General features: G+C 43.3%; 1 protein-coding gene across 2 annotated transcripts in view; it reads right to left on the bottom strand.

Moving 5' to 3' along the window:
- Positions 1 to 19375, bottom strand: part of SETD7 (SET domain containing 7, histone lysine methyltransferase) — a 51802-nt gene that overhangs the window by 8539 nt on the left and 23888 nt on the right. For both annotated transcript variants that reach the window (XM_027066373.2, XM_027066380.2), the window contains 4 exons: positions 16158 to 16347; positions 10325 to 10406; positions 6705 to 6822; positions 3502 to 3659 (listed from right to left, as the gene is read on the bottom strand). In XM_027066373.2, the coding sequence (XP_026922174.1) occupies positions 3502 to 3659; positions 6705 to 6822; positions 10325 to 10406; positions 16158 to 16347 (548 nt within the window). The remainder of the gene's footprint in view (positions 1 to 3501; positions 3660 to 6704; positions 6823 to 10324; positions 10407 to 16157; positions 16348 to 19375) is intronic.

The following is a 19375-nucleotide window of genomic DNA, read 5'->3' as shown; positions in this document are numbered from 1 at the left end:
ACATTGAGACACCAAAGGAGAAGTTTCCAGACCCTAAGTTAGATTGGCCCATGCACCATGATAGGAAGTACTTGGACAGTTCCCTCTATTGGTGGTGAGGAAAGGAGTGTGTCCGTGGTGTAGGGACATCTTTTACGTGGTGGACAAAGGAACAACCTCACCCTCACTCTCAGGGGTCTCTATGTTCACCCCACGTGGGTGTCATCTTTCCTGGAAAGCACTCTTGACTCAGGGTCAGAAGACTCTGGTATGAGTCCTGGTTCAACACGTTATTACTGCCCCCTCTCAGAGAGCTTACTTCCGTATCTCTGAATCTCACTTTCCTTACCTGCAAATTCATGGTAATACTAGTAATCCTAATCCTATAAGAGTTGTCATTGTGACAAAATAGGATCACATATATAAAACATCTCACACAATACTTGGCACAGAGGACTCAGCTACTCTAAGTGACTACATGTGCATTGTGTGTGAGCATGTGCACATGCACAGAATTCTCACACTGTGCCCCATCACAGACATCCATCCCTGCCCCAGGAACTCAGGAATTCCTTATGAAAATCACAACTCTTTGTCTCTAAATCAAAACATTTCATGAAAAAAATAATACCCCTGGGATGCCTGGGTGGCTCAGTCGGTTAAGCATCCGACTTTGGCTCAGGTCATGATCTCGGGGTTTGTGAGTTCGAGCCCCACGTCGGGCTCTGTGCTGACAGCTCAGAGCCTGGAGCCTGCTTCGGGTTCTGTGTCACCCTCTCTCTCTGACCCTCCCCTGTTCATGCTCTGTCTCTCTCTGTCTCAAAAATAAATAAAGGTTAAAAAATTAAAAAAAAAATAATACCCCTGAAATGGAGCTCAAGCTAATCTTCTTGTGCACTGAAAAAGTCTGGGAGAAGCCTAAGACGTCTGTTACAACCCTCTTCTATTTTCATTTTCCTACGTGTTACTGTTATTTTCAAAGAGTAGAAAATGGACACCCTGAAAAAAAACTCAATTTCAGGTGCTGATTCTCCAAGGCAAGCACTAAGGCACAACAATTAAGGACACTTAGCCACTTGGACTAAGAGGTCCGAGTTTCCTGTCCATGAGTGAGGGGACAGTAACGGAAGTTGCCCCACAGAGGTCCTGGGAGGACTAAATGAGGTAATTCAGGAGAAGCTGTTTGCACAGCACCAGCCTAAAGTGCTCAGAGAACGCCAGCAGCACAATTACTGGTCAAAGCAAACCTCTGCACCGAGTGGTTTGGCCCCTTGGTGACAAGTTACCTATATTTACAACTAGGAAAGTAGTCCATTTGGCATTTTGTATCAGACTACAGTTTATGGGATATTGTTTTGTTTATGTCAAAGTGTGCATAATAATACCAACGATTTTACAGACAAATGAATGCCATGAATTGGTATCTGAATTTTTTTTTTAGTGTTTATTTTTGAGAGACAGAGAGAGAGAGGGACGGAGGGAGTGAGGGACAGAGAGAGATACACAGAATCTGAAGCAGACTCCAGGCTCTGACCTGTCAGCACACAGCCCAACGCGGGGCTTGAACTCATGAAGGGTGAGATCGTGACCTGAGCTGAAGTCAGAAGCTTAACCAACTGAGCCACCCAGGTGCCCCATGTCTCTGAATTTTATATTATATTATTATTCAGGTAGTCTTCCCATTACCCCAAACAACTAGTATTTCACATTGGACTCAAAGAAAATAACCCTGAAGAGTACAGGGACTTGATTCTGCACAAATGGTTCCCTCCCTTGTCTCCTGTGCTCTCTTCCTTTTGGGGAGAAAAATCATGTCCTTGCAATGAAATCACAGAACTAATTTGTTTTGAAAGAGCAGTCTAAGTAGCGTTTATTATCGCTAGTTACCACTGCTTTAAAAGATTGTTGGTAAGCTGTGTGCAGCTTGGAACGATGCTTTGGCCTAACTCACATTGGCCACGAAAGCCTTGGAGTTAATAACAGTGTCCGTTTCATTTTACATGACACATGTCCTTTGCCATTTCTACCTGCCCTTTAAACAGCAGTTGTAGCTTCAGTACTTGTTTCTGGGTGCCAAGGGGAGCAAGTCCCTGCCAGAACAATTTTCAAGCCATCTCAGGGATGCAAGGAGGGACATTCAAATCCTGGCAATTTTCCCACAGATTAAATGCACAGGATCTAATCCTGCTTCTGTTAACAAGCAATACACTGAGGGACTGCAGGCTCTAACTGAGCAGAAAAGGTTGCACGCAGCTGCCTGGCCCCCAGGAGGATCTGGCATTCTCCAACTGAGCTAAGGAGGTCAATGATGATGGTACAAGGAATCCCAACTATACCCTCCAAGGAATAGTCAGACGCTTCACTTTGGAAGGAGGACATTCAAGGCGTATATGAAAACTTCTAAAATATTTGTAGGGCTGCTATGGGGAAGAGAGACTGGCATAGTGCACGAGAAAGGGAAATGATTAGGGCCAAGGGCTGGCTGTTCCAGGAAACCCACTTAGTATCCACGGAAACAACATTCTAATCATCAGAGCCCAAAAGCTAGTTTCATAAAATCTTCAGTTTGTCCAGATAGCTGCCCTCAAGGGCGGCTTCCCGTCGCTGGAGGTTTACAAGAAAAGGTTCTACGAGCAGGTGGAAGTGGAGGCTCAAACTCTTGAGAGGTAGGATTATTTGGCTTTTTAAAATAAGAGCTTTGTTGAGATGCAATTTATATACCTCATAATTCACCCATTTGAGGTATACAGTTCAGTGGGTTTCAGTCGTGCAACCAACCATCACCACTGTCTAATTTTAGTTCCTTGCACCACCCTCAAAAGAGACCCCATGCTCATGCGCCATTAACCTCATTTCCCTCCACTCCCCCCGGCCCTGGGCAACCATTGATCTATATTCTGTCTCCATGAATTCTGCTGTGGTGGACAATTCATACCAATGGAATCATACACTATGGGCCTTATGTGACTAGCTTCTTGCACTTAGCATGATGTTTTCAAGGCTCATCCACATTGTAGCATGTGACAGTATTTCTTTCCTCTGTATTGTCAAATAATGCGGACTCTGATTTCAGGGGTCTTTTCCAACACCAAGACCTTGTGCCCTAAGCTTTAGCGTTTTATTTTCCTCCTTCCTTTCACACTCCTAAAAGAGTTCACTAATCTCCACTGTGCAGAACAATTTTAATTTTTCTAGTGTTTCAAGTATAACACCACCCTTACTTTTCCAGAATGAGACAACGGAAGGACAAAAAAGCATCAACAAAACAGCGCACACAAAGTACAGTATTTCTGTAGCATTTCTACCCTTCCAAGCACTTTTCCATTTCTTGGCCTACTAAGGCCAGAGGAGGAGCTAGTTAGACTCTGAGTTTCAGGTCATAACTGGGAGGGTCCTGGGAGGGTAACTTGGAGGGAGCGGCCTTCCGTGGGGCGGGATGACACCTGTTACATGCCCTCCTCAGTCTCAGGGCCCTGGTGGATAGGACCTAGATCTGCCCTGGAAGCTCGGTGTCATACTCACATGTCGTAGATGCAGTTTGGAGTGAAGGAGTGATTTGCCTTGTGTCCCAAGGAGGCACAGTACTTGGATACATGGTTGTAGGGCTCAGGCACATCAATGACCGTTTCTTCATCGAGGGAGAGGGTATTCCCATTAAGGGCCCAGTCCCTGCTGTCAACCTGTAGAAAACAAGAAAGCAAACATTAGAGATAGCCATTCTCCCTAAATCTCAAAGAACATCAGCAATATTAACTCATTTGTCCTTATGTTTCATGGTTTGAGTGTTATATATGTGAAAAGAACCTAAGGCATCTGTCTGCACACTGATGGTGCAAAAGCCATTTATGGGCAGCACCAGGCAGCTCAACTTACAATGTATTAATTTTTCTTTATCTTCTATGAAAAAAAGGATTTGAAGTCCCTTAAAAGACACACAAAAATATAACCAGATGTCCCTAGGTTGTTTATTTCTTCACTGCAGGCTAAGACTTGTTACTTCAAAAGCCTTCCAGCACCAAACTCAAATTTTTACACATCTAATGGTTTTTTTTTTAAGTTTATTTATTTTTGAAAGAGAGACAGACAGAGCGTGAGTGGGGGTGTGGGGCAGAGACAGAGGGAGAGACAGAATCTGAAGCAGGCTCCAGGCTCTGAGCTGGCAGCACAGAGCCTGATGCGGGGCTCGAACTCACAGACTGAGAGATCATGACCTGAGCCGAAGTCGGACACTCAACGGACTGAGGTACCCAGGAGCCCCATTACACATCCAATTGTTTTTTAAAGGGCCCAAACAAAGCAGAGTTTTAGCCATTCAGGGCCTGCTTTCCTGGGGACACCTGACCCCACATCTGCCATCAGTAGATTAGATAATTCCAGCACCATAAAGCCCCCAGACGGCCTGTGTCCTTTGGAGGTCTCTGGCCCAGAGACCCCTCACCGTACCCCAGATCACCTAGACACATAAGCCCCCTCTCTGCCCCTCTCTTTCCTGGGAGTTCCCTGCCTTCCTCCTGCTCTGTTTGTGGCCTTCGTGCACAAGCTTCTGGACCGTTTCATGCTGGGAGCCCATCCTGTCTCTTGCCGCCCTGTCTAAGCACTGCCCAGTGACAAGAAAACCTGTGTGCTACTGCCTCCTGTGGTCTTATCTGTTTCTCTGATCAACCTCCAAATCCCTTGGACCCCTACTGTGAAGATGAGGCAAAAGTAAAACAAAAGTAAGAACATCAAGTGGAACCAGAACTTGAGAATGCAAAACTGTGTTTCAGGAGAGTCCTTCACCTTTGTTACAAGCGGGTGACCAATGTGACCAGCAGAGTCCCCAGCTACCAGTGTGCTTTCTTACCTACACTAGGGCTCATTCACTAATAGGCTTCCCTTCTCCAAGCCACTTCCCCACCCCAAGCCACAGCCCAGGATCTGGTGATGCCAGCCGAACAGTTTTTTGAGAGTAAATAGGATCACTTTTTTTTTTAAGTTTATTTATTTATTTTTGAGGTGGGGGGAGGGGCAGAGAGAGGGAGAGAGAGAGAAAGAACCCCAAGCAGGCTCTGCACTGTCAGCATGGAGCCCAGTACAGATCTTGATCTCATGACCCGTAGGATTATGACTGGAGCCGAAATCAGAGTCGGATGCTTCCCCGACTGAGCCACACAGGTGCCCCTAGGATCACATTTTTATATAGAACTACTGACTCTCAGAGTTGTACTGTCTCTCCTGCCCCTAAATTACAACTGGGCTATTATTTGTACCTGATATTTATTCAACAACTATTTACTGAGTGCTACCACATGCCAGGCACTGTCCTAGGTGCAGGGAATATAGCAGTGATGAACGTGAAAAAAATCTTCACGGGTCTTAATATTCCAGCCCTGTCACGTGACACTGAGATACCATCTACTTTAGGTTGCTGTCAGTTGTGTATTTTTCTTATCTCCCCAATAGAATCTAAATTTCAGGAAGGAGGGTGCCCATCCATTTATACAGTACAGCACAGTGAGTTTCGCCTGGAGCCAGATTCTGCTGTTTGAAATCCTGCTTGAACTCTGACGGTTACTGTATTTGTGACCTTGGGCAAATGGCTTACCCTCTCTGGGCTTCAGTTTTGTTATCTGTTATCTAATGTTAGAATAAATAAGTAGCGTGTCAATATCCTGAGCCACCTTTCATATGCTGAATTTCCTGGATCATCAGACACAGAAGTCTGGCTATGACCAGGGGATACCGCGTGCCCGACCACGGCTCAGTTTGAGTGCAAAGCCATCCTTGTCGGTACGACGGCTTTGAAAGTGCAAACACTTGATGATTTCATGGCATTTCCCCCATAGCAGTCCACGGCAGGAAGTAAAAAAGTGAAGACACGAATGAGCAATAGAACCAGCAAGCCCAAGTCCTACACGTTTAATGCAAGTGAGACCAGATGGAGACGACAAGCCAGGCTAAAGCATCGACTTTCTGCCCTTAGGCAGACATGTAAGGAAGTTCATTGTGAAGCGAAGAAACAGAAGCAAAAACACACATGAATTCTGGAAAATATATCAAAGTTGTATTTTAAAGGCAAGAGGTGACTATTCTTTAACTTTTTGTTTTCATTTTTGTTTGTTTGTTTTTGTTTTCTTTTTGGGGTTTTTTGGGGGTTTTTTTTGGCAGTAGAACACTTCCTGGCTGGATGCAGGCTACTGTGTGACTTTCGCACAAATAGGAGGGGGCCTGCCTATACAGTGCCCTGTGCAAGATCATAATAATTACTAACAGAGTCCAGTTGGATCTCAATTTTTCAGATACTGGGTGTAGCACAGTGCAAAGCAATTGCTGTGTCATTCACGGCAATATCCCACTTTTGATTAAATAGCTGTGAGACTTAAAAGAGACCCCAGAGAGATCCCCTGCCCCTCCCGCCATGCGAGGCTGCGATGACAAGAGGGCCATTCATGAACCAGGAAGCGGACCAACCAGACACCAAATCTGTCAATACGTTGACCTTGGACTTCCAGCCTCCAGAACTGTGAGAAATAAATTTCTGTTGTTTATAGGCCATGCTGTGAATGGTATTTTTGCTACAGCAGTCCAAAGACTGCTATGAGACAGTATATCTCACCAGTTTTACCAAAAAAGACTGTTCTTTCATATTTCTAGGGAATACTGAAGGGGCTAACAGGAAAATTAAGAGTGTCTGAAACAAAGCCCTTTAGCCAATCAAGTTGATTCTCCGCTTCTACCCCACTCACCTCTTGGTGTGTAATTCGAACTCCATTATAAAAAGACATAACCGTATTAGGTCCCACTGCTACCTTGGAAAACAGTCCTTCTCCAGCACTGGAAATGAGAGATTCAGCAACATAAACCCTAAATAGGAAAAACAGTCAAATGATGGTTCTTTCAGTCTGATATGTTACTTTTTATATCAACCATCAACATAGTATGGCTACTGAACCCAAACATCAGTTCATAGTAATCCAGTGAGGAAAGAAGGAAGGAAGGAAGGAAGGAAGGGAAGAAAGGAAAGTTAAGCCGTAACATTTGGCATTAGAAATTGAGGAACTGCTACTTATGTACCTTTTAAGAGTGATGTCTAGGGGGTGCCTTGGTGGTTCAGTCAGTTAAGCATCTGACTCTTGGTTTCAGCTTATGTCATGATCTCACAGTTCGAGGGCTCAAGCCCCACATAGGGCTCTGTGCTGACAGTGTGGAGCCTGCTTGGGATTCTGTCTCTTTGCCCCTCCCTGCTCACGCACTCTCTCTCTCTCAAAATAAATAAATAAAACTTAAAAAAAAAAGACTGTTGTTTAAAATATGCTCTCAAATATGGGGAATATTATATATAGTTGACCCATGGGTGTAAACTATGCAGGTCCATTTATATGTGGAATTTTTTTTTAATGTTTTTATTTATTTTTGAGACAAAGAGAGACAGAGCACGAACAGGGGAGGGGCAGAGTGAGAGGGAGACACAGAATCCGAAGCAGGCTCCAGGCTCTGAGAAGTCAGCACAGGGCCTGATGCAGGGCTAGAACTCATGAACCATGAGATCGTGACCTGAGCCAAAGTCAGATGCTTAACTGACCGAGCCACCCAGGTGCCCCTATATGTGGGATTTTTACAGTACAGTACCACAAATGTCTTTTCTCTTCCTCATGACTTTTTCTTTTCTTTTTAAGGTTTTATTTTTAAGTAATTTCTCCACCCAACATGGGGTTCAAACTCACAACCTTGAGATCAAGAGTTGCACGCTCTACCAACTGAGCCAGCCAGGAGCGCCCCTTTATGACTTTCTTAATAACATTTTCTTTCTTTCTTTCTTTCTTTCTTTCTTTCTTTCTTTGTATGTATGTATTTACTTTTGGGAGAGAGAGAGAGACAAAGACAGAGTATGAGCAGGGGAGGGGCAGAGAGAGGAGACACAGAATCTGAAGCAGGCTCCAGGCTCTGAGCTGTCAGCACAGAGCCTGATGCGGGGCTCGAACCATGAGCTGAGATCATGACCTGAGCTAAAGTTGGTCACGTAACTGACTGAGCCACCCAGGCACCCCCTTCATAACATTTTGTTTTCTCTAGCTTACTAGAGAAATACTAAGTAATAGTAAGTAAATAGTAAGAAATACTAATATTTATTAAGAATACAGTATATAATACATATAACATACAAAATATGTGTTAATCAACTGTTTATGTAATTGGTAAGGCTTCCTGTCAACAGTAGGCTATTAGTAGTGAAGTTTTTGGGGAATCAAAAATTATATGTGGATTTTCAGCTGTATGCAGTGGGGGAGAGGGGAGGTGCCCCAACCCCTGTGTTGTTCAAGGCTTCACTGTATTCATAAAGCAACTCAACATTTGATAAGAGGTTTTTTTTAAAAAGAAATCATGTTTTTAGTTAATGAGTGTTTTCACTGTCTTCCTGGACAAGTAAACATTTCCAAAGTAATTCAAGCTATGCCCATTTGTCAGGGCTAAATAGGAAGGAAAGGCTGTTTTAATTAAGCCCCAAGATGAATCTTTCACTTGAAACACTGACAGTTAGTAAAACATATTCAATATGCACTTCCCAACAAAAGGGTTTATAACATGTCCACTAACTATGGCCCAAGGGTCAAATCTGGCAGCTGCCCACTCTTGGAAATACAGTTTTATGGAACGTGGCCACGCCTATTTGCTGTCTCTTGTTGCTTTAGCGTTACAAAGGCAGAACTGAGTAGTTGCAGTAGGGACCTACAATATGGCTCTTTACAGAAAAAGTTTGCCAATCCCTGGTTTACAGGAAAACAGCACTCACTCATCATTATTGAACTGGATTGAATAAGAGAGTGCATGCCCCATGAACAACTAACATTCCAGTTCTTTGGGTGCTGTGATCTAATGACTCTGGTGGAAATGCTCATCTTTAATTTTTGTTCCATGGGTCTTACGCTTATTTTATGGACTAGAGGACTAAATTATTGCTTCCAACTTTACTCCTTCCCTGTGGTAGAATTATACATCCTGCTACTTTGCCATGTGACCTTGTGGTGCCTCCTTCACGGTGGGTAGACCATGTACCCCTGCTGGGACCATGCTGGGCTTGGCCGTATGCTCTACTTTGCTACTGGAACATGGGCAGGAGGACGGCATGCCAGGGCCCAGGTGTTAAGAGGATGACAAATATCTGTCAGTCTTCTGCGATTTCTGTTCATCTCCACCAGAAGAAGATGCCTCAGGAGACCACTGCTCCTTCAGCCTGCATCTTGGAATACAGACATGTGAAACCGACCTGAACCCAACTTGAAATCTGAAGTCCAGCCTCATCCAGCTGAGCCAAGTTGAGCCTGGTCAAAAGTGGCTGAACCTCAGCTAACCTACAGAATCGTGAGTGTAACATAACATTTCTGCATTCATAAACCACTGTTAGGTTTTGAGGGTATCATTATACAGCATCATCACAATGAAAGTAACAAAAAAGATGGATACATATGATTATTGCGCTTTTGTGTTTCCGGTAGGCAAGAGACAAGAGACCAAACCCTTCCCTTTGTAAATGGACCACAGCTTTGTATCAAGAAAGAGGCCTTTCATTCATTGTGACATTGTGGTGGGAGCCCTGTCAGTTAAACCAAGGAAGTGGCCCATTTTTCAGATGGGACCAGAACAAAAAGTGAATGGGAGTTGTGCTTTGTAAGCCAGGCTAACAAAAGAGTGAGGCAAAGAGAAGGCCAACTGCAGATGGCACTCTTACGCAGGAGCAGGCCAGCTGCTAGGGGACAAGCATCTCGGGGAGAGTACCAGAGCAAGTCATACCAAGAACTGAGCACTGGAGTTTGGAGAAGATGAAATGGAATGGGACTTGACACTTGGGGAATGAGCTTACAGAATCGGAAGCTTGTCATTTATAAGCTGGAATGTCTTTATGCTTCTTATATTGTCTTTCTTTCATGCCTGTTCTCTCTTAGTGAATAAAGAAATTGTCTTGTGTTCCAGATCCCCTCAGCTATGCTAAGTAAAGGAGGCATTCTGGTTCCTGCCTTGGCTAGACAGAGCTTTAAAGAAGGTGAAATGCTCTAGAGGCCGGCATGTGGCTTTCATTGCACCAGGGCCCTCAAAAAGGGGACAACTGGGTAGGGCATAGCTGGCTGCCTAGCCCGACAGCTGTCTATATGTAGAAGTTTCATTCTGGGACTGACACATGGCTGTTCTGTGCTTTATGGGTGGAGAAACTCTCTCACAGGGACAGAGTCTATATGAGCATAAAAACACTCTTCATCACAATATATGAACTTTTTTTCAGACAGCCACAAAGAAGGATTAGTTCCCACCATTAGGGCTATTTAACCTCCTATAAACAGGGCTATTAAAACCACAAGGAAAAAAAAATTACCTCTCTGATTCATATGGATCTGGAAGAAGAGCATTGGTAGAAATGCAAGATGAAGTCGATTTATCAAAGTGGTACACCGAACCTGAAAAGCAAACGAAAATCTCAATCCAGGGATTAGAGTTAGGGAAGAACTTTTACAGCGTCTCTCTGTATTCATGGGACAGAATGAGTTAAATAATGAAAAGTGTTATTCAAGTTATAGCACCTGGTGGAGAGGATGTGGAGAAACGGGAACCCTCTTGCACTGTTGGTGGGAATGCAAACCGGTGCAGCCGCTCTGGAAAACAGTGTGGAGGTTCCTCAAAAAATTAAAAATAGATCTACCCTATGACCCAGCAATAGCACTGCTAGGAATTTACCCAAGGGATACAGGAGTGCTGATGCATAGGGGCACTTGTACCCCAATGTTTATAGCAGCACTCTCAACAATAGCCAAATTATGGAAAGAGCCTAAATGTCCACCAACTCACAAACAGATAAAGATGTGGTTTATATATACAATGGAATACTACTTGGCAATGAGAAAGAATGAAATCTGGCCATTTGTAGCAACATGGATGGAACTGGAGGGTATTATGCTAAGTGAGATAAGTCAGGCAGAGAAAGACAGATACCCTATGTTTTCACTCATATGTGGATCCTGAGAAACTTAACAGAAGACCGGGGGGAGGGGAAGGGGGGAAAAAGTTACAGAAAAGGAGGTAAACCGTAAGAGACTCTTAAAATACTGAGAACAAACTGAGGGTTGATGGGGGATGGGGGAGAGGGGAAAGTGGGTGATGGGCTCGGAGGAGGGCACTGGGTGTTGTATGGAAGCCAATTTGACGATAAATTATATACATATATATATATATATATATATACACACACACACGTGTGTATATATATACACACACACACACACACATATATAAGTATATGTACATATACGTATGTGTGTGTGTGTGTGTGTGTGTGTGTGTGTGTGTGTGTGTATGTGTATATAAAAGTCATAGTACCTGGAATAAATTCTTCAATATAATTAAAAAAAATTTTTTAAGTTTATTTATTTTGAGAGAGCGAGAGAGCGAGCAAGCAGGGGAGGGGCACAGAGAGAGGGAGAGACAGAATCCCAAGCAAGCTCCATACCGTCACCACAGAGCCCGACAGGGGGCTCAAACTCCCAAATTGTGAAATCATGACCTGAGCTGAAGTTGAATACTGAACCAACTGAGTCACCCAGGCACCCCCAAATTCTCCAATATAAATGAATGGCTTTTAGATTTGCTTTTGAGTTGCATTTTTAGGTCTTAATGAACAGCCATCGTATGTATTTCTTAAAATCCCATTTTTGCTTTTGAATTGTCTTTATTCAAATGGTTTAAAAAATGCTTGTGCAATTAAAATTTTTAATCAAGAAAATGCTTTGTCATGAAATTCTGAGATCTCTCTGGGCAGATCAGGTTGAGTGATGGTTTTAAAATTTTCTCGTGGTTTTCTTCCCAGTAGACACAGTCTGTAGACTCCAACCACCCAGCCCTGGCAATTGTCTCCTTCACTAAAAATAAACATCCAGCCTCACCAGAATTAAGAACAGAACTGCTTTTGATAAAGCAAAAACACAGTCATCTTATTTCTATTAAGGTTGTTCAGAAGCAAGTCAGTAATTTATTCCAGAAACTAAGGTACACAACTGTCCTAGATTTAACACTGGTTCTCCACAAAGGACCAGCCTCAGAGAGCCTTCCCAGAGCACACTGAAGACATCCGAGGCTCTACTGCACAGTAAGTAAAGAAGCACATTTCAGAACCGATGGGCTTAGTCTTGTAAAGTAAATTCTTTTAGGCACTAAGACATCACAAATAGTCCCAGTAAGCAATTCCTCGGTGGTTACCAGTGGTTACCAGGTCCTCTTTCAGTTTTGTTTTGTTTTGTACAATCACAAAATCCAAAATCAATGTCTCAAACTAAAAGTTAAAAAGCAATCAGGATCAGTCAAGGTCTAGCTAGGAAACAGACCATTTGAGTATTTCTAGGAGAGAATTTCACTCAGGGAATTGGTTATACAGAGCACGGAAGAACTGAGAAGCCAAACGGGCAGGTAAGGAGCCCAGAAACTGGCAAGAACTGGAAGCCATACAGCCCTAAGCCAGAGGGATAAAGGCGGAGAGGGTGTGCCTGGGGTTCTAGAGTTGGATTGATGCAGGACCTTCCTGTTGGGAGATGGAATCAGGAGACAGGCCACTGCTGGAGACACTGCTGGACACAGAGAGATCTTCTCCTGATTCCTTTCCTCTCCATGCCCTTGGCCAGTGCCTCCCGATGGCCAAACCCAGAGAGACGCCAATGCACATGACCCTAGGAAACGTGGCCTGCCAGCGGCAGAAGCCTCCTGCAATGAAAGCAGGACATGTGGACAAGAATTGCATCTGGGAGCAAACTGGTAATGGACCAATGCACAATCCATTAAAGGAAGTTAGTTTAAAAAAGAAAGAACCCACACAATTCAACCAAACTTTTCTGTGAAATACATGTTGTATTGCACAGAAAATCTATGAACCTCCACCTTCCTTCTTTAGACTAAACCTTTCATCCCAAACGTACAGAGTGCCAACTACATGTAAAGCACTGTGTTAGGGACCATGCAGGTGCAAAGAGGAGAAACACCTCCAGCTGCTCTTCAAGGAGCCGATGCTGTCTTTTCCAGCTTAATGTCCCTTCCTGTTTTTCCTAGATCTGCTCCAGGCAAACGGAGCACAATCTTTAGTTTTACTCCTCTCCTCTATAGTTTATACTATGCCCTTTGACCAGAATTCATTCATTCACTTGACAGTCACTAATTCTACGAGGTGAGCCAAGCCTTAAAGACAGAATGGGAATTAACAGAGAAAGGAGTTCCTTTGTTGAGAGGAGAAGAGACAAGGCAAGAAGAAAATCCCGCCTGAGGCATAACGAAGAAATCAGCGCATGGTAAGTGGAGAACTAGAAGCAAATTTATGGGGTGGCTCAGTCAGATGAGTGGCTGACTATTGATTTCAGCTCAGGTCATGATCCCAGGGTCATGGAATTGAGCCCCGCTCTGGGCACCGGGCTTGCTTAAGATTCTCTCTCTCTCCCTCTGCCCCTCTCTGACATGTGCTCTAAGTAAATAAAGATAGAAGCAGTTTGTGGTTACAAAAGCATAAAGTGAAAGGGTGTGGTGGGAGAGGTCGGCGAGGGGCAGGTTGGGAGTACTTTGTGTGGGGTGTTTGCATTATGTTTTCCTCCTCCCCATGGTGGACCAGATGGCAGCATGGCCCTGTCAGACCTCATCTGTAGGTTAGTCTGCAGCTCACTGACAGTAACGAGAGGGGCTGGGGGAGTGCGGTGGGGAGAGGTACAGAACACTGAAGACCTGTGTCCTGTCAGTCACCCAAAGCAGCCATGCTTCTTGACCTTTGTGAAACCCAAATTGCTCAATGTATCCTTAAATTAACAGGCCTGCCAGAATCTCACCAGTTATGCCCCTCCTCCCGACCTTTACTGTGGCCTTATAATGAAAAGGGTGTTCATCATTTACAACCAGTTCTAAAAAAAAAAAAAAAATACCCTTTGAGAACTATTACCCTCACTTCCCAAAATCTGTTTCTTACTTATACTAAGAAGACGGTAATAATAACAATAACTTTCATTATGGTGTTTTTACAGTCGCTGCCAGCACCTGTCTTTTATAATGAAGAAACAGTTTCCGAAGGGATAAAGAACTTGCCCAAGACCACACTGTGGCAAATGCTGAAGCTGAAACTTAAATGAGGTGACTCCAAAGTTCAAGGCTCTTGCCACTAAAACACGCTGCCACTTGTGAAGTTTTAAAATTGGCATCACCATTTGGGGATCCTCCCCTGGCCCAGGTCCCTTCATTTCTAAAGACTGTGGCACTGTCTCCTTTCAGAACACATGTGAAGAGCACAGGTATGAGAATTTGAAGTGCAAAGATTACTGTTTCACTTAAAATGAAAACAACTTCATTTGGGGATGATTGAAAATTTACAGAAAAGTTGCAAAAATAGTACAGAGATTCCCCAATATCCCTCATGGTTTCTCCCAATGTTAACTTCTTCTACTTCTTCTTTTTTAATGTTTATGTATTTATTTTGACAGAGAGAGAGAGAGAGAGAGGCAAAGAGAGGGGAGAAAAACAGAATTCCAAGCAGGCTCCACTCCATCAGAGCAGAGCCTGACTTGGGCTCGAACTCACAAACCGTGAGATCATGACCTGAGCCAAAATCAAGAGTCAGTCACTGAATCCACTGAGCCACCCAGGCGCCCATCTCATAATGTTAACTTCTTATGTCGCATGGTATGATTGTCAAAATGAAGAAACCAACATAGCTACATTACTATTAACTAAACTTCAGACTTTATTCAGATTTCACCAGTTTTTCCACTAATGCCCTCTTTCTCTTCCAGGATCCAACCCAGAATCCCACATCACATTTAAGCTGCCTCAATTTTTAACTTAAAAAAAATAAAAACTGAGACATTTAAAACAACTCAAGTTACAAATGCTAGATTTCCCATTTTTGGACATTCTCCTCTGGAGATTCTCCTTCAGATCACAAATAGCTAAATATTATTTAGGAATGTGAGTGCCTAGATTTATTATCTTTTTTACTTTTTTCTTCTTAGAACCTAACTTATATTGGAAATACACGCATATATTGTTTTCAAGGAATCAGACCAATATAAACAGCTTCTTTTTTTCTTTGTTTTTTTCCCCCAGACTTTCTACAATAAATAATTTTATACGCAGAAAAAAACATTTAGTATGCCGTATTGTACTTCTATATGGAAATGGGGGGAGGCGCATGGGTGGCTCAGTCAGTTAAACACCCGACTCTTGATTCTGGCTCAGGTCATGATCTCACAGTTGCGAGATGGAACCCTGCCTAGGGCTCTGCAATGGGTGTGGAGCCTGCTTAGGATTCTCTGTCTCTCTCTCTGTCTCTGTCTCTCTCTCTGCCCCTCCCCTGCTCAAGCTCTCTCTCAAAAAAAAAAAAAAAAAAAAAAAGCAAATAAATAAATAAATAAAAAGAAAATAAAAATAAAATAAAATAAACTAAAAGGAAATAGGATTTTTTCCTAATATGATTCCACTGGGCTCACTCCTGTGTCCAGTATGTGTCCTGTGAAGATGCCACTATGCATTTATCCTTTCCAATCAGAGCTCGGGCTGAATCAGCTTTACAATCTGTACAACCTGGAGATCTACCTAATTTGATTCTTTAATATCATTGAACTGTATTTCAGTTTTTTCTGAGATATACTAATCTTTTGAAATTCATGGAATTACTGCCGTCATTTCTTCAATTCTTCCCTGTATTATTATATAGCTATATTCTTGTCATGTGACTTTTAGCATCTGCTACTGAAATGCATATTTCCCCGTCTCATTGATGTTTGGCTTGACTATGTGATTTGCTTTGACCAATGAAAAGTGGGTGAAATTATGTCAATTCCAAGCCAAGCTTTCAGAGGCAGCATAGGTGTCTGCTCGTGCTCTGACTTCTTGTGACCCACTTGGGAAAATCTTGACCCAGGCCACCAACATCCCTTCAGATGGCCCCAGAATTAAGACCGGTAAGACACAATACAATAAGAAGCCTCAAGTCCAGCCATGCCCAGCCCAGCCCACCCCAGACCAGCTGGAGTACAGCTTATCACCTGTATTTGAGATGTTAAGGTGTTTGTTATGCAGCAAAGCTGACTAATGCATGATTAAAGTGGACTAGACAAGGAAATTAACTTCTCTCAATTATGCCCTAACAACCTGCTTTGGAATCAGAGCATGCTTCTGAAGCAGATCCAACTTACTTCCAGGCATCAGTTCAAAGTGAGGCCTTCCTTCTTCAGTGGACATAAGGGTAGCCAGCTTTCCCTCTATCATCTCTCCATCGATGAATTTTCCATAAAGTGCGGTCCTCTCGTCAGGGTACACATACGCTATCTTCTCGCCTGTCATCTCCCCGTCTTCATTTACTTCTCCCACAAGGCTGCCTCCATCCTGATGGGAGAAGCCAAAAGCCAGAAAATATTATATATAGTATTTATCCACACGGCACGACTTCAAGAAATTTTTCTTGTGCACTCCCTTCGTGGATAGCAGTAACGTAACAGCTTAAGAACTCAGAGAAAAACCTGACGCATACGTACTTTCTCATCCAACCCCGTACAAATAAACGGCTAGAGGTTATATGCAGAGAAGCACAGAAAGCCTGATTTAGGGAGTCAGAGACCAAGCTGCACTTTGCAATGGTGACAAGTTACTGACACTCTCTCTTGGCTTGTTTTTGAAGAAGAACATACGTTGTATTTGTAATATTAGTTACAAACATTTAAAGGAAATGTAACAATAAGTGTTACTTTGGGCCGATACCAAATGTGATGAGGAACTGTGGCAAGATGGTTTTACTCACTATTCATACCATTTCACTTCTCTATGTGGCATTTTGGATTTCTGGTCCATTAAAAAAATCTTTAGTTCAGATGTATTTAAGAATTAATTTAGTGTACATGAGTAAAGAGAGTTGTCTGCAGTTTCTTTTTTTAAATGTTTACTTTTGAGAGGGAAAGAGAGAGAGCGTGAGTGGGGGAAGGGCAGAGAGCCATGGGGACAGAGGATCTGAAAAGCAGGCTCCAGGCTCTGTGCTGACTGACAGCAGGGAGCCTGACGTGGGGCTTGAACCCATGAACTGTGAGATCATGACCTGAAGTCAGATGCTTAACCGACCCACTGAGCCACCCAGGTGCCCCTGCATTTTCTAACAGATAAAAAAAGGACTTCTGGACACTGCCTTTCTAAGAATCCTACACCACCACTTTTTATGGCATTAGAAGGAAAAGTGAAAAAAAAATCAACTGAATTCTATTCCCTCCCCCATCACCACTTTCTTCCCACTTTTCTTTATTTACTGTTCCCTTCTGCCTCCTTCCAGGAGAGAAGCCAGCTGTGCTTCCTGTTCAACTGTCACTTGCTTTCATTCCTAAAGGTCATTGAATACTTCAGAGCAGAGGATATCATACAATTCTGTAGCCTGGTAAACGCTAGGGACATAGTAGGTGATCCACAAATACTTTTTGAATTGAACTGGGATACCAAAAAATAATCTAATAACTAATCAAAAAATAACTGAATCTAGACTACAAGAAATGTTTCCTTTTTTACTGCCCATGCGGAAGGTCTTTACGGTATAACTTTGAAAACCTGGGACTTCTTTGGGTTTGATGTAACAAGAGTAGTGCCATGACATATTCTAAACGCTTGGTTACTTCTCCAACTCAAAGGTTCCAGAAACAGCTACTCAAAGACAGGAGTACAGGATGACTTCTGAGTGATCCCAACGGCTGCTTACAGAGAGACAGCAGGAATAAATAACATCAGGTACATGATTTCTATAGTTCTCCATAGTCTGATTGCTCTTTGGAGAAAAGACTTTATAAATTTAAAGACGAATCACAGCACTTTCATAAAAAGAAAAATACTTGGCAGCATTTTTCACGGACAGAAAGTGCATTAGAGCTATATTATTGCTCTTTCTCCTCCCAGAGTTAATTCTTAATAACCCAGCATAAACGGGGATGATACTTCCTGCAAGATCTGCCTTCAGGCTTTCAGGGGTGATTACTGAGCAGAACGGTGTTAGGGCGTTTCTGCTTCTCATATGCTGTAACTAATGTAAGCCAACGTTACCAGTTATTTGTACAGAATTCTGTCTTTCTAGGGTCTCAGATTTTTCTCCCTTAATACTCTAAACTTCTGGTTTGGGGGTGGTGGTGGTGAATTTCTCTGTCTAGTATGATAAAGCAGAGGTTCTTTTATTTCCAACAGGACGTAAACACTTTTAACTGAAAATGACGTCACTGTTCCAAGGTATTCTGAAAGAAATAAGCTGTCCTGAGAGTAAGCTTATAAATACTCTAAGGGGAGCCATTCTTTTTTCCTCCCCTTGTTTCTGCTTTGACCCCGTATCACAAAACAGGTGCCTGTCTGCTGTGTCAGGGAGTGCTGGGGAGGAAGCTGCTGCCTTCTCTTCTTTGCTAGGAGGCTCCCCTTCAGGGAGAAGGAATCACTCATTTGAGCAGTGAGAAGGTGGGGTCTGACAGCCACCGCCACCCATCTATTAGGTGGAGGAGACAGGGCAAAGCCTGCTGCCCCCAGAGGTCCTGTCCTGGAAGCTGTCCGTGCCCTCAGGCTGCACCTGCACCCCTCTCCATTCCTGCCCTTTCCTTGGGGAAGCTCCCCCGGGCAGGCCCTCCTTCCCTGGGGAGACCCGCGACTTCCCAGAGCTCTATCTGCAGCTGGTCCAACTGTTCCGTTCAGAGGGGGAAGGAATTGAAGTGCATTCTGACTTTGGGTCGATAGCACGTCTCCAACCCAACACGGTCATAATAAAACAGACCTTTTGATCTCTGACACCTAGGTCTATTTCTTAGTGGGTTCTGAATTCAGAGAGAAGAGGGATGTCATTAGCCCTCTCACTGCCAACAGATACCGTATATAAAGCAAGTGTTATTCCAGGTTAATTTTGAAAGCTTATAACTCCCCAGTGCTTCTTTACTAAGGCAGAGTGTTCTCTGGGTATTTAATAAGATAATAATTAATACAGCAGGCTGATTCATACAAAAGGTGATCTCCTCTAGAGACTTTAATTGATCCTAGTCACAAGTAAGATGACAAGTAGTAGGAGGATCTGGTAATCCCTATTTTGCCTCTTCCCTATACCCAACTGCACGCACAGAGTTCCACTTTCCCTGACTCCATGATTTACTGTCGCATCGGCAGATCCCCAGCGCCAGGCGGCAAGATGCTCAATCGGCCTACTCCTGAAACAACAAAACTCTCTGTCTTCCTAAGCTGGTTAAGAACCTGCACCACTTCCCTCTTCCTGCTTGCCCTGTAGGCAGTGACTGAAAGGACTTTTGATCTATTGCAGAGCCTACTAAGAAGATATGTTAAATGTTTGGGCAATCATTTAAAAGATCTTTTGCGGTATTCTTTCCTTCTGCCCTGCTCCTAGAGTAGAACATTTAAA

Source organism: Acinonyx jubatus, chromosome B1 (assembly GCF_027475565.1).
Source record: "Acinonyx jubatus isolate Ajub_Pintada_27869175 chromosome B1, VMU_Ajub_asm_v1.0, whole genome shotgun sequence".
NCBI classification, from domain to species: domain Eukaryota; kingdom Metazoa; phylum Chordata; class Mammalia; order Carnivora; family Felidae; genus Acinonyx; species Acinonyx jubatus.
Note: the sequence above shows the minus strand (reverse complement) of the source record. Positions and strands in the feature narration are given on the sequence as shown.